At 42.7% G+C, this 14958-nt stretch overlaps 1 protein-coding gene across 4 annotated transcripts in view; it reads left to right on the top strand.

Annotated features, from left to right (window-relative positions):
• The window catches only part of LOC110496757 (FH1/FH2 domain-containing protein 3), a 188305-nt gene that overhangs the window by 43384 nt on the left and 129963 nt on the right, over window positions 1-14958 (top strand). For all 4 annotated transcript variants that reach the window (XR_005037551.1, XR_005037552.1, XM_036953663.1 and 1 more), the window contains exon 3: window positions 1273-1340. Coding sequence is in view for 2 of the 4 variants with exons in the window: in XM_036953663.1 (XP_036809558.1) it covers window positions 1273-1340 (68 nt within the window). In the remaining 2 variants the exon portion in view is untranslated. The remainder of the gene's footprint in view (window positions 1-1272; window positions 1341-14958) is intronic.

A 14958-nucleotide genomic window follows, 5' to 3' on the forward strand; every position in this document is an offset into this window, starting at 1 on the left:
GACTCTTCTCCAGGTTCATCTCTCTGTAGGTGATGGCTTTGTTATGGAAGGTTTGGGAATCACTTCCTTTTAGGTGGTTATAGAATTTAACGGCTCTTTTCAGGATTTTCATAATTAGTGGGTATCGGCCTAACTCTGCACTGCATTCATTATTTGGTGTTTTACATTGTACACTGAGGATATTTTTGCAGAATTCTGCATGCAGAGTCTCAATTTGGTGTTTGTCCCATTTTGTGAAATCTTGGTTACAGACCTCACAACCATGAAGGGCAATGAGGACAGAAGCACCAGATCATCAGCAAACAGTAGACATTTGACTTCGGATTCTAGTAGGGTGAGGCCGGGTGCTGCAGACTTTTCTAGTGCCTTCGCCAATTCGTTGATATATATGTTGAAGAGGATGGGGCTTAAGCTTCATCCCTGTCTAACCCTATGGCCCTGTGGGAAGACATTTTTGTGTTTCTTTCCCAATTTTAACCGAACACTTGTTGTTTGTTTACATGGATTTTATAATGTCGTATGTTTTACCCCCAACACCACTTTCCATCAGTTTGTATAGCAGACCCTCAGGCCAAATTGAGTCAAAGGCTTTTTTTGAAATCAACAAAGCATGAGAAGACTTTGCCTTTGTTTTGGTTTGTTTGGTTGTCAATTAGGGTGTGCAGGGTGAATACGTGGTCTGTTGTACGGTAATTAGGTAAAAAGCCAATTTGACATTTGCTCAGTACATTGTTTTCATTGAGGAAATGTACGAGTCTGCTGTTAATGATAATGCAGAGGATTTTCCCAAGGTTACTGTTATCCCACGGTAGTTATTGGGGTCAAATTTGTCTCCACTTTTGTGGAGTCCTTAGTTCCAAATATTGGGGAAGATGTATTTGATCATTTCATTAAGGATACCATCAACACCACAGGCCTTTTTGGGTTGGAGGGTTTTTATATTGTCCTGTAGCTCATTCAAGATCATTTCTTTGTCAGTCGGGCAAAACGTACAAAATCAGCAGGGGATGAAATACTTTTTTTCACACAGGAGGACATTTTTCTCTGTTAAGATAATTTCCTTTTTCTCTCTCTCTCTCTCTCTCTCTCTCTCTCTCTCTCTGTCTCTGTCTCTGTCTCTCTCTTTCTCTCCCTCTCCCTCTCTCTCTCTCTCTCTCTCTCTCTCTCTCTCTGTCTCTGTCTCTGTCTCTCTCTTTCTCTCCCTCTCCCTCTCTCTCTCTCTCTCTCTCTCTCTCTCTCTCTCTCTCTCTCTCTGTCTCTCTCTCTCTCCAGGACCAGAGGGAAGAAGCATAGTGTTGTCTTACGTACCCAGCTGACTGTTCGAGTACATGCTTGTATCGGTAAGTACATGTTTACATACGTGTTTAATCACCACTGGGACACGCCAGACAGGAAACATGTTCCCCAAGGAACCTACAGTACACAACCATTTTTACATGCCTGTTCAGGTTATCATGTGTTTTACATGCCTGTTCAGGTTATCATGTGTTTTACATGCCTGTTCAGGTTATCATGTGTTTTACATGCCTGTTCAGGTTATCATGTGTTTTACATGCCTGTTCAGGTTTTCCGTGCGTGTTTATAGTTACATCTGTGTTTGGCGGGATTCTGAGACCTCCCAGTTTGTAACATCTTCAGAGAGAAGTAGAGCCACTGGTTTTACTAGGTTCTGTCAGAACAGTCTCAGCGTTACTTTAACCTGTATGATGCGATGGGTTATTGCTTGTTTATGTCTATGGTTGTATGTAATGTGTTTGTAGTGAGTGTGTTGTGTGTGAGTGGATAGGTCAGTAGAGGGTTTTTGGGAGAGTGAGAGAGTGTGAGAGGGAGTGTGAGAGAGAGAGAGAGAGAGAGAGAGAGAGAGAGAGAGAGAGAGAGAGAGAGAGAGAGAGAGAGAGAGAGAGAGAGAGAGAGAGAGAGAGAGAGAGAGAGAGAGAGAGAGAGAGAGAGAGAGAGAGGAGAGAGAGAGAGAGAGAGAGAGAGAGAGAGAGAGAGAGAGAGAGAGAGAGAGAGAGAGAGAGAGAGAGAGAGAGAGAGAGAGAGAGAGAGAGAGAGAGAGAGAGAGAGAGAGAGAGAGAGAGAGAGAGAGAGAGTTATATGGAGAACATGAGTCAACCCTGAGTCACAAATCACTTTAAATTCCTTCCTTCTCCATATATCCTTCTGTCTGCCTGTCTATCTGTCCATCTCACCCTCTCTCTGTCTCTCTTTGTCTCTCTGTCTCTCTCACTCTCTCAATCTGTCTCTCAATTCAATTCCATTTCAATTGAATGGCTTTATTGGCATGAGAAACATATGTTAACATTGTCAAAGCAAGTGAAGTAGATAATAAACAAAAAGTGAAATAAACAATAACAAATGAACAGTAAACATTACACTCACAGAAGTTCCACAAGAATAAAGACATTACAAATGTCTCTCTTTCTCTCTCTCTCTCCCTGCATAGTCAACATTCTCAATGCCAGTGATAGTTGTGCTAAATCTGGACTCCAGAATAGGGTCTTGGGTGTAACTGAACTTGGCCCATAGCCACCAGTCATCTCATAGCTCTCTGCCCGGCCACTAGGAGAACCAACATAACTGGGAGTGCGTACGCGCTTTCTGTGTGTGTATCCACGGGTGTGCTTGGGTTCATGACCCGTTTTTGTTTGTTATGTTGTCATAGTTGTGCCTAGGGGGGCATATGTGGGAGGGAATGCTGTCACCTCCAGGTAGGTTTTTGTCCCCCTGTGTGCTGAGGGTGTGTATCCACGGGTGTGCTTGGGTTCACGCCGATGAAACTACACACGTCTTTCTCCCCTACTTTCTCAGAGGTCGGCCTGGTTCACTTGCAACAGTCAGGACGAGTGAAGCACTTAGGGTGTAATTACAGTCGTCATTATTTCAACATGACACATTCATGTCATTAGATACTCTGAAGAACAAAGTCACTAGGCGTTTGGCAACTCTTCTTCTATTTTCTGAGATTTGTTTTGAGTTTATTAGTCGTAGCGGAAAAAAGGCATTACAGACACAAGACTTTAGTATTTACATATATTTAAAAACATGTAGTGTTTTCAGTTACAAACACGTCAGTACACACACACAACCAGTAGGTCACATGTCAGTACATACACACAACCAGTAGGTCACATGTCAGTACATACACACAACCAGTAGGTCACATGTCAGTACACACAACCAGTAGGTCACATATCAGTACACACAACCAGTAGGTCACATGTCAGTACACACAACCAGTAGGTCACACGTCAGTACACACAACCAGTAGGTCACACGTCAGTACACACAACCAGTAGGTCACACGTCAGTACACACAACCAGTAGGTCACACGTCAGTACACACAACCAGTAGGTCACATGTCAGTACATACAACCAGTAGGTCACATGTCAGTACATACACACAACCAGTAGGTCACATGTCAGGACACACAACCAGTAGGCGTTGTGCCGTGAGGTGTTGCTTTCTTAGTTGTGAAACCAGGTTAGCTGTTCACCTGTGTTATATGAGACAGAAGGGAGTTCCAGGCACTCATGACTCTGTATAATACTGTATGATTCCTTGAATTAGTTCTGGACCTGGGGACTGTGAAAAGACCCCTGGTGGCATGTCTGGTGGGGTAAGTGTGTGTGTCAGAGATGTGTGTAAGTTGACAAACAATTACATTTAGTGTGTGTGTCATTTGACTTATGTAAACTATTTAGAATTTCCAACACATGAATAATTCTTAGAAAAGAGAGACTGGGCATACATAGTATTGATGATTACTGATTACAATGAAGAGCAAGATGTGCCACTCTGTTCTGGTCCAGCTGACAGACCTCTCCCCATCTCTTTATTACGGACAGACCTCTCCCCATCTCTTTATTACGGACAGACCTCTCCCCATCTCTTTATTACGGACAGACCTCTCCCCATCTCTTTATTACGGACAGACCTCTCCCCATCTCTTTATTACGGACAGACCTCTCCCCATCTCTTTATTACGGACAGACCTCTCCCCATCTCTTTAAAGGACAGATCTCTCTCCATCTTCACAAATTAATTGATTACTGATTACAATGAAGAGCAAGATGTGCCACTCTGTTCTGGTCCAGCTGACAGACCTCTCCCCATCTCTTTATTACGGACAGACCTCTCCCCATCTCTTTATTACGGACAGACCTCTCCCCATCTCTTTATTACAGACAGACCTCTCCCCATCTCTTTATTACGGACAGACCTCTCCCCATCTCTTTATTACGGACAGACCTCTCCCCATCTCTTTATTACGGACAGACCTCTCCCCATCTCTTTATTACGGACAGGCCTCTCTCCATCTCTTTATTACGGACAGACCTCTCCCCATCTCTTTATTACGGACAGACCTCTCTCCATCTCTTTATTACGGACAGACCTCTCCCCATCTCTTTATTACGGACAGACCTCTCTCCATCTCTTTATTACGGACAGACCTCTCCCCATCTCTTTATTACGGACAGACCTCTCTCCATCTCTTTATTACGGACAGACCTCTCCCCATCTCTTTATTACGGACAGATCTCTCCCCATCTCTTTATTACGGACAGACCTCTCCCCATCTCTTTATTACGGACAGATCTCTCCCCATCTCTTTATTACGGACAGACCTCTCCCCATCTCTTTATTACGGACAGACCTCTCTCCATCTCTTTAAAGGACAGACCTCTCTCCATCTCTTTAAAGGACAGACCTCTCCCCATCTCTTTATTACGGACAGACCTCTCCCCATCTCTTTATTACGGACAGACCTCTCTCCATCTCTTTAAAGGACAGACCTCTCCCCATCTCTTTATTACGGACAGACCTCTCCCCATCTCTTTATTACAGACAGACCTCTCCCCATCTCTTTATTACGGACAGACCTCTCCCCATCTCTTTATTACGGACAGACCTCTCCCCATCTCTTTATTACGGACAGACCTCTCCCCATCTCTTTATTACAGACAGACCTCTCCCCATCTCTTTATTACAGACAGACCTCTCCCCATCTCTTTATTACGGACAGACCTCTCCCCATCTCTTTAAAGGACAGACCTCTCCCCATCTCTTTATTACGGACAGACCTCTCCCCATCTCTTTATTACAGACAGACCTCTCCCCATCTCTTTATTACAGACAGACCTCTCCCCATCTCTTTATTACGGACAGACCTCTCCCCATCTCTTTAAAGGACAGACCTCTCCCCATCTCTTTATTACGGACAGACCTCTCCCCATCTCTTTATTACGGACAGACCTCTCCCCATCTCTTTATTACGGACAGACCTCTCTCCATCTCTTTATTACAGACAGACCTCTCCCCATCTCTTTATTACGGACAGACCTCTCGCCATCTCTTTAAAGGACAGACCTCTCGCCATCTTCACAAACACTGAATCTATATGCTTTGACCAAGACAGTTTACAATCTAAGGCAACGCCAAGTCATTTAGTCTCCTCAACCTGTTCAACAGCCACACCATTCATTACCAGATTCACCGGAGGTCTAGAGCTTAGGGAATGATCAGAGAGGATTAAAATACAAGACTCTCAACTGACTCTTTAGAAATTAGACCGATGCTAAACAGTTCCACCGATTGGAACACTAGTGTGGTGATTCTAGAGCGCTGGTTATAATTCCACTAGTTTTAACCGATTCTACGGCTATTTAATCAGATCAAGAGGAATAAGGCTGTATCCCATATGGCAACATATTCCCTATATAGTGCACTACATTCACCAGAGCCCTATGGGCCCTGTCAAAGGGAAGTAGGCGCCTTGTCCGAGCCAGAAGGGCCCTAGTCTAAAGTAGAGTACTATGAAGTACGGTACCATTTGGGACACAGAGTAAGCCGGTAAAAGGTATAGAAATCTCTTCCCTCTCTGTTTTATTACTCCTTTCATTCCTTTCAGACCGTTCATCCTCTTCTTTAGCTGTCTTTAATCTGTTCCCCAAACCGCAACCTGGAAATCCGATGAATAGTCGACGTATTGACCCCCCTGCATGACCCTGAACTTGAAAAGCTTGGCATTGACACCCCCTTCTGGATCCAACCATAACGTAGCCTATAAAGTATACCAATGAGAGATGTGTAAAGATAGTGTAAATGACTAAAGATATCTGATTCACCCATATTCTGCGGTAGAACACTTCGGTGAATGAAGTGTTCTACCGCAGAATATGGGTGAATCAGATATCTTTAGTCATTTACACTATCTTTACACATCTCTCATTGGTATACTTTATACTTTTCACAATGTCTTGGGATCAGATGTTTAGTTGGTAAACATTCCCACAACATGTTGGTAAATAAGATACACTTTCAGTATCAACCACAGTGTACCATGAGGGCGACTGACACACAGAGTTATATTGGGTACTTTACAGTAAATCAAATTCATATTTGGCCAACATTTCCACAACATGGGAGTCAAAGAAGTTGATTACACAGATACAACGTAGACAAAGTGTGGTTTGACCACTTCCTTTATTAATTTTAATACGCCGTGATGGTCACTCAAATCCGATTGGCTAGGAACAGCGATCAGCGTTGGTTAGGTCAAGGGTAAAAAAAAAAGGTTAAGGAGTTGTATAAGGATTCATATGCTTAACTTAAAGATGATCCCTTTATACGTATAGGGCCAGTAAGGTCAAAGGTCAGGGAGATATCTAGGAATCATTGTGTTAAAAATGACCCCAGAAACAACACTTATACCTTTGAGCAGGTTAGCATTTTTTTTGCCATGAATCTTGATATGGAGGCAGCCACAAAGTCATAAAATCTTATTTTAAACCTAACCTTAACCCTAAGCTTAGCCACACTGCTAACCCTTATGCCTAACCCTGACCTTAAATTATGACCCCCAATTTTTTTTTCCCATACATTTTTTACAATATAGCCAATTTTGACCTTGTAGCTAGACTATCTAAGGGAAAATCGCTCAGTCCTGCTTCCAGGACAATATTCATGACAATAAATGTCAACCTGCACTCCTGGAGCCTTGTAGAGCAGCCTGGTCTCATAGACTAGACGTAACATAGTAAAAGTACATCCGAAAACACTCAAATTAGTATGATATGGTTGCATAAGACAGAAAGACAGAAGGTTACTTAACTTCTTTCGGATCATTGGGACGCTAGCGTCCCACCTCGACAACATCCGGTAAAATTGCAGAGCGCGAAATTCAAAATACCAAAATAGTAATATTAAACATTCATAAAAATACAAGTGTTATACACCATTCTTTAGCTTGGATCGAATCGCGTTGTCCGATTTACAATAGGCTTTACGGCGAAAGCATAGCATTTGATCGTCTGAGGACAACGCCTCACCCACTTCCTGCTTTAACATTAATTCATAACCTGCACAGGTGTCACAAAACTCAAAAATAGCGATAAAATAAATCACTTACCTTTGAAGATCACTTCAGCACTATATGATGTGGTCATTATTTTAACTGGTTAGCCAACCAACTTAACGTTAGCCAGCTAGCTAACAAGCTGTTTAGAAAGTTGATTTTAGTTGCCTGGTTTGCTAGATTGACATATGATTAATTAATTTTTAATTGGATTAGTTTATTGTTTCCAAAATACACCAGTTATGCTATTTTGGACCACCAGGCTGATGATGTCATGCATGTGAATCCTTAAAGAGATGGGCGGGGCTAAGGGCTTAAGAGGGTGTGAACGATGCTGAATGGGTGTAGACAAAGAAGAGCTCTCCCGTAGGTACCAAAATATCGAAGGGCCATTTTCTCAAAAGTGAGTTTTACAAGTTTATCATCTTTCAAAGCAGAATGACTTTCCCATTGTTTCCTCAACAGTGTAGAGATATACCATTTTATAGCTCTGAGTGTCTACTTTTATCAAATGTAAAAAACACAGTTTCAAATGTTGCTACAAAAGACGGAATTGAGCCGGTCGTGTACGGTCACACCCTGACCATAGTTTGCCTTGTATGTTTCTATGTTTTGTTTGGTCAGGGTGTGATCGGAGTGGGCATTCTATGTTATATGTCTAGTTTGTCTATTTCTATGTTTTGGCCTGATATGGTTCTCAATCAGAGGCAGGTGTTAGTCATTGTCTCTGATTGGGAGCCATATTTAGGTAGCCTGTTTGGTGTTGGGTTTTGTGGGTGGTTGTCTCCTGTGTCAGTGTTTGTACCACACGGGACTGTTTCGGGTTTTCACGTTTCTTGTTTTGGTAGTTTATTCATGTATAGTTTCATTATTAAAGAACCATGAATTATAACCACGCTGCATTTTGGTCCGCCTCTCCTTCCCAGGAGGAATCCCGTTACAAAATGGTAATTGTAATCATAGGAAATGAATGATGGACATACATTAATTAATACATCCCACAACAAACGTAGCATATCATACTAAATGGAGGGAGACAGATTTACGTATACTATGTTACGTTTACCCCTGAGTCTAGGTATGTCTTGCAATAAAATGCTAATTAATTATTTAAAAATCATACAATGTGATTTTCTGGATTTTTGTTTTAGATTCCGTCTCTCACAGTTGAAGTGTACCTATGATAAAAATTACAGACCTCTACATGCTTCGTAAGTAGGAAAACCTGCAAAATCGGCAGTGTATCAAATACATGTTCTCCCCACTGTACATTAATTAATACATCCCACAACAAACGTAGCATATCATACTAAATGGAGGGAGACAGATGTACATATACTATGTTACGTCTACCCCTGAGTCTAGGTTGTGTAGAGATCTGAAAGGATTTAATAGGTTTAAGCAATATGCTGCTATGGTAACAGCACCACCTTCACCTATTTTGTAAAGGGGGCTAAGGGGATAAGGGGGTAGTATCCAGGGGAGTAGTGTCTAGGGCGTAGTGTCTAAGGTGTAGGGGCTGAGGGTCGTTTCTGGCTCAGGAGGTTAGTGGAAGCTTAATTGTAGAGAATGGGTTTGTGGTAATGCCTGGAGTGGAATCAGTGGAATGGCATGCAACACATCAAACACGTGGTTTCCATGGTTTCCAGGCGTTTGTTGTCATTCCATTTGCTCTGTTCCGGGCCATTTTTATGGGCGGTCCTCCCCTCTGCAGCCTCCTGTGATTTCTAGTCCGGTGTTTATACTAGCTCAGCCTTAATTTAGCCTTCATTAGTCACATAAAGGACTAAATTCAACATTGAGAAATGCACGCAGAGCTCAAAATCTTCACACAAATCAACCAGTGACATCGTTGCTTTATTTGAGATGGAAACCAAAAGCCTTGAGTTTTTCTCTCGTCGGATTGGACCCACAGTGTGAGGTTAGTCTTAATTAGTTGTTTGATGAAGATGTCTACACAGTGCCAAGCTCAGCAGTCCTGTCAGACACTGTGCTGGTGTAAGAACCACCGTCTCTGAGACTACGACAGCAATAACCCAGCTTCCAGCCCCTTCACAACCCTCTTTAATGGACCAACCTCTATCAGCACCTGGCCCGCTGGATAATTGGGGTTACTGTTTGAGTAGGATCTTTGTTTGACTTAGAGACTTGTGCTGTAGTTTTACTGGTGTAAGGAGGAAAGGCGAAGGACATTGTCTGTAGGACAGGTGTAGGAGGAGAGGCGAAGGACATTGTCTGTAGGACAGGTGTAGGAAGGAAGGTGAAGGACATTGTCTGTAGGACAGGTGTAGGAGGGGAGGTGAAGGACATTGTCTGTTGGACAGGTGTAGGAGGGAAGGTGAAGGACATTATGTTTTCATGTAACTTTTTATTCTCCTTTTGTGTCTCTTTATCAATGTCTGTCTTGCTCTCCACCTGTCTCTCTGTTTCTTCTGCTCTTAGTTGTTTTCCCTTGGTTAGTCCTCTCTGTTAGTCCTCTCTGTTAGTCCTCTCTGTTAGTCCTCTCTGTTCATCCTCTCTGTTAGTCCTCTCTGTTAGTCCTCTCAGTTAGTCCTATACAAGGTCTACATTTGTTAGTCCTCTCTGTTAGTCCTCTCTGTTAGTCCTCTCTGTTAGTCCTCTCTGTTAGTCCTCTCTGTTCATCCTCTCTGTTAGTCCTCTCTGTTAGTCCTCTCTGTTAGTCCTATACAAGGTCTCCATTTGTTAGTCCTCTCTGTTAGTCCTCTCTGTTCATCCTCTCTGTTAGTCCTCTCTGTTAGTCCTCTCTGTTAGTCCTCTCTGTTAGTCCTCTCTGTTCGTCCTCTCTGTTCGTCCTCTCTGTTAGTCCTCTCTGTTAGTCCTCTCTGTTAGTCCTCTCTGTTCATCCTCTCTGTTAGTCCTCTCTGTTAGTCCTCTCTGTTAGTCCTATACAAGGTCTCCATTTGTTAGTCCTCTCTGTTAGTCCTCTCTGTTTGTCCTCTCTGTTAGTCCTCTCTGTTAGTCCTCTCTGTTTGTCCTCTCTGTTAGTCCTCTCTGTTTGTCCTCTCTGTTAGTCCTCTCTGTTTGTCCTCTCTGTTAGTCCTCTCTGTTAGTCCTCTCTGTTAGTCCTCTCTGTTCTTCCTCTCTGTTAGTCCTCTCTGTTCGTCCTCTCTGTTCGTCCTCTCTGTTAGTCCTCTCTGTTAGTCCTCTCTGTTAGTCCTCTCTGTTCATCCTCTCTGTTCATCCTCTCTGTTAGTCCTCTCTGTTAGTCCTCTCTGTTAGTCCTATACAAGGTCTCCATTTGTTTGTCCTCTCTGTTAGTCCTCTCTGTTTGTCCTCTCTGTTAGTCTTCTCTGTTAGTCCTCTCTGTTAGTCCTCTCTGTTTGTCCTCTCTGTTAGTCCTCTCTGTTAGTCCTATACAAGGTCTCCATTTGTTAGTCCTCACTGTTAGTCCTCTTTGTTAGTCCTCTCTGTTAGTCCTATACAAGGTCTCCATTTGTTAGTCCTCTCTGTTAGTCCTCTATGTTAGTCCTCTCTGTTAATCGTCTCTGTTCATCCTCTCTGTTAGTCCTCTCTGTTAGTCCTATACAAGGTCTCCATTTGTTAGTCCTCTCTGTTCATCCTATGTTAGTCCTCTCTGTTAGTCCTCACTGTTAGTCCTATACAAGGTCTCCATTTGTTAGTCCTCTCTGTTAGTCCTCTCTGTTCATCCTCTCTGTTAGTCCTCTCTGTTAGTCCTCTCTGTTGATTCTACTCTAGGTCTCCATTTCTCTGTGCCTTTTTTTAATGTTTATAGTGTCTGTCTTTCTCTTCACCACCCTCTCTCTCTCTTTTTATATTGAATAAACAACAATACACAAAAACAAAAAACAGCTTAATGTTTACATACATTTCCACCAACATGAATGGCATCCCACTCGCTCAGACCCACGTGTTCCCAGCGTATCCACGCCCAGTGATGTGTCTAATGCTTGTATGTAAGACTCTGTCCCGTATGACTTCAGTGCTACGATGTTCCGGTCTCTAGCCAGATTTGTTTCAATCATAAAATAATCAAGTATTTCAGTCTTCTATTCTCTTAATGTTGGAGTATAATTTGACGTCCAGTATTTAAGTAGTCGCTTCTTTAATGAATATAAATGCAGAAGATAATATTGTCTACCCATTGGGTATCTCACCACCCGCCAGGTCTTGAATTATACCGATAGACACAGTAAAATACATTTACATTGTTAAACTTCTAACAGACAGATTTCTATTGTATGGGCTTTATAACACTCTTTATAGAATGTATATTTTATATAACAACTTTATAACACTCTTTATAGAATTTATATTTTATATAACAACTTTATAACACTCTTATAGAATTTATATTTTATATAACAACTTTATAACACTCTTTATAGAATTTATATTTCATATAACAACTTTATAGCACTCCCAGAAGGCATGAATTCTTGAGTCATTGTATTACGTTTAAGACATGACTCTGCTTTTGTGCTGAAGAATTAGTGAATTTGGTCTCTTGTATTAATCGATTCTATACATTTAGTTTATAGTAGATTAAGTGTACAATTGAATTAACTGTCATTTTGTTTATGTTCCTACACTACCGCCAACTTGTGCCAATATGAGTTCATTTGAAGTCTTTGCTTCCAATAGTTGATATTTTTCTGTACGATTTTGTCAGTTGGCTCTTTGCGGGGTTTTGTAATATTACCTCCCATATGAGTATATTTTTCTGATTCCAATAGGATTCTCTGAACATTGCTCAGATTTCCATAATATTTCAGTTCAACATTTTGTAATATTACCTCCCATATGAGTATATTTTTCTGATTCCAATAGGATTCTCTCAACATTGCTCAGATTTCCATAATATTTCAGTTCAACATTTTGTCATATAAAACTTTTGACTTGCGTATGTCTGAAAATGTCTACATTGGTCAGTCCAAAATAGCTTTTTAAAATTCTGTCATGGAAATAACCCTCCCTCACTTCCTCTATCATTCTCTCTGCTTCGTTCTTATTCTCTCCCTCTCCCTCACCCTGCCCCCCTCACATGTTTCTGTGCTGTCAACACTTTCCAAAGATAACACCTCACCCTCCGCACCCCTCCTCTCTCCCCTCCCAACCCACCCCTCACCGCCAGGCCCTCTCCACCCCTCCTCTCTCCCCTCTTAACCCAACCCTCACCACCAGGCCCTCTCCACCCCTCCTTCCCCAACCCTCACCACCAGGCCCTCTCCACCCCTCCTTCCCCAACCCTCACCACCAGGCCTTCTCCACCCTTCCTTCCCAAACCCTCACCGCCAGGCCCTCTCCACCCCTCCTTCCCTAACCCTCACTACCAGGCCCTCTCCACCCCTCCTCTCTCCCCTCCTAACCCAACCCTCACCACCAGGCCCTCTCCACCCCTCCTTCCCTAACCCTCACCGCCAGGCCCTCTCCACCCCTTCTTCCCTAACCCTCACTGCCAGGCCCGCTCCACCCCTCCTCCACACCCCTGCCCCCCTTCGGTGTCAGGCTTGCTGCAGGCATGCAGGAACGCTGAAACCAGGGTGCTAAAATTAACCCTCAAGTACCAAGGCAATCTCACTGGGCCACAGAGACAGCAGAGAAAGAGGGAACGAGACTTTACATCCACTATGCTCACCTTGAATTGAGAGGATGGTTTTCATTCGGGAACCAAACACAAACTTTCCCTGAGGGGCAATGAAACTGAACAGTATGAAACTACTGTAAAACACTCCCTGAAACACTCCCTGAAACACTCCCTGTAAAACCATGGTGTTGTGTACTGTAACACTACTGCGTATACTGTTATGCTAGCACAGACTGGTATATGTTCCAGGAGTCATCCGATGGCGTTGAGGAGTACACCACCTCAGTCGACCGGCTCCATCAATAAGTGCATCGATGACGTCGTCCCCACAGTGAGTGGGACTCTAACCCGGACGCTTATAAAACAATCCTGTTATGACGAACAGTCAAACAGGCAAAGCGTAAATACAGGACTAAGATTGAATCCTACTACACCGGCTCTGACGCTCGTCGGATGCGGCAGGGCTTGGAAACTATTACAGACTACAAAGGGAAACCCAGTCGCGAGCTGCCCAGTAACACAAGTCTACCTGATGAGTCTAGTTACTTCTAAGCTCACTTTCTTGGCAAGCAACACTGAAGCAGGCATGAGAGCAGCAGCTGTTCTGGACGACTGTGTGATCACGCTCTCCGTAACAGGTCAACATTCCCAAGGCCGTAGGGCCAGACGGATTACCAGGACGTGTAATCAGAGCATGTGTGCTGATCAACTGTCAAGTGTTTTCACTGACATTTTCAAATCAGTGAAGTCTGTAATACCAACATGTTTCAAGCAAGAACTCTAAAGTAACCTGCCTAAATGACTACTGACCCATAGCACTCACGTCTGTAGCCATGAAAGGCTGGTCATGACTCACATCAACACCATTATCCCAGAAACCCTAGACCCACTCCAATCTGCATATTGCCCTAACAGATCCACAGATGACGCAACCTCTGTTGCACTCCACACTTCCCTTTCCCACCTGGACAAAAGGAACACCTACGTGAGAATACTGTTCATTGACTACCAACGAACTATCACAGTCGTGAAGAGGGCACAACAAAACCTATTCCCCCTCAGGAGACTGAAAAGATTTGGCATGGGGTCCTCAGATCCTCCAAGGTTCTACAGCTGCACCATCGAGAGCATCCTGACTGTCTTGGTAACAAGCTGAGGGATGGGGGGGGAGAAATTTAGCCACTCTCAAATTCGTAGACAGAGCTATGCAAAAACTTACCATCCATGAAATCGAAATTATAGTTTTAAAGATGTACAGTGTTTGTATACATTTAATACAGGCTAATATTTTGGGTTCTGATGGGGTATGACAGTTGAACTAAGCTCATGATCGTTATATTCTTCAAAAATCTATTTCATTCATTTAAAGGTACTACTACAGAAGTCTCAATCGGCCTTTTAAAGAATGACTGTGTTAAAGGCCAAGTGCAGTCAAAAATGTGAAATTCCTCTGTTTTATACATACTGTATCTCCACACTGTGAGGTCGGAATAATACTGTGAAATAGGCGAAAATTATGATAATGCCCTTTTAGTGTACAGAGCTGTTTGAAAATACTGCTTGAAAGTTCAGTCTGTTTTAGTGGGAGAGAGTTTTGGCTTTCCATGGTGACATCACCATGTGGTAAATTAGTTAATAGTCCAATAAGAAAGACAGTTCCAAACCTCTCTGCCAATAACAGCTCATTTTCAGTTTCCCCTCACTACTCAAACCACTCCCACCCAGGCAGTCCTATCAAAATTCTTGCTTTAGAAATTGCTCTTTGCTAAGAAGCCATTGAAAACATTATTATTATTATTTTTTAACAATCACAGTTAGGTACTTCATTGTTACCCAGAAATGTTTTGAGAATGAGATGAAAATGGCTGAATTGGCCCTTTAAACAGAAGACACTTTGGATCAGACAGTGGTGGAAAAAGTACTCAATTGTCATACTTGAGTAAAAGTAAAGATACCTTAATAGAAAATGACTCAAGGAAAAGTCACGCAGTAAAATACTACTTAAGTAAAAGTCTAAAAGTATTTGTTCTAAA

This window comes from Oncorhynchus mykiss, chromosome 18, assembly GCF_013265735.2.
Source record: "Oncorhynchus mykiss isolate Arlee chromosome 18, USDA_OmykA_1.1, whole genome shotgun sequence".
In the NCBI taxonomy this organism is placed as follows: domain Eukaryota; kingdom Metazoa; phylum Chordata; class Actinopteri; order Salmoniformes; family Salmonidae; genus Oncorhynchus; species Oncorhynchus mykiss.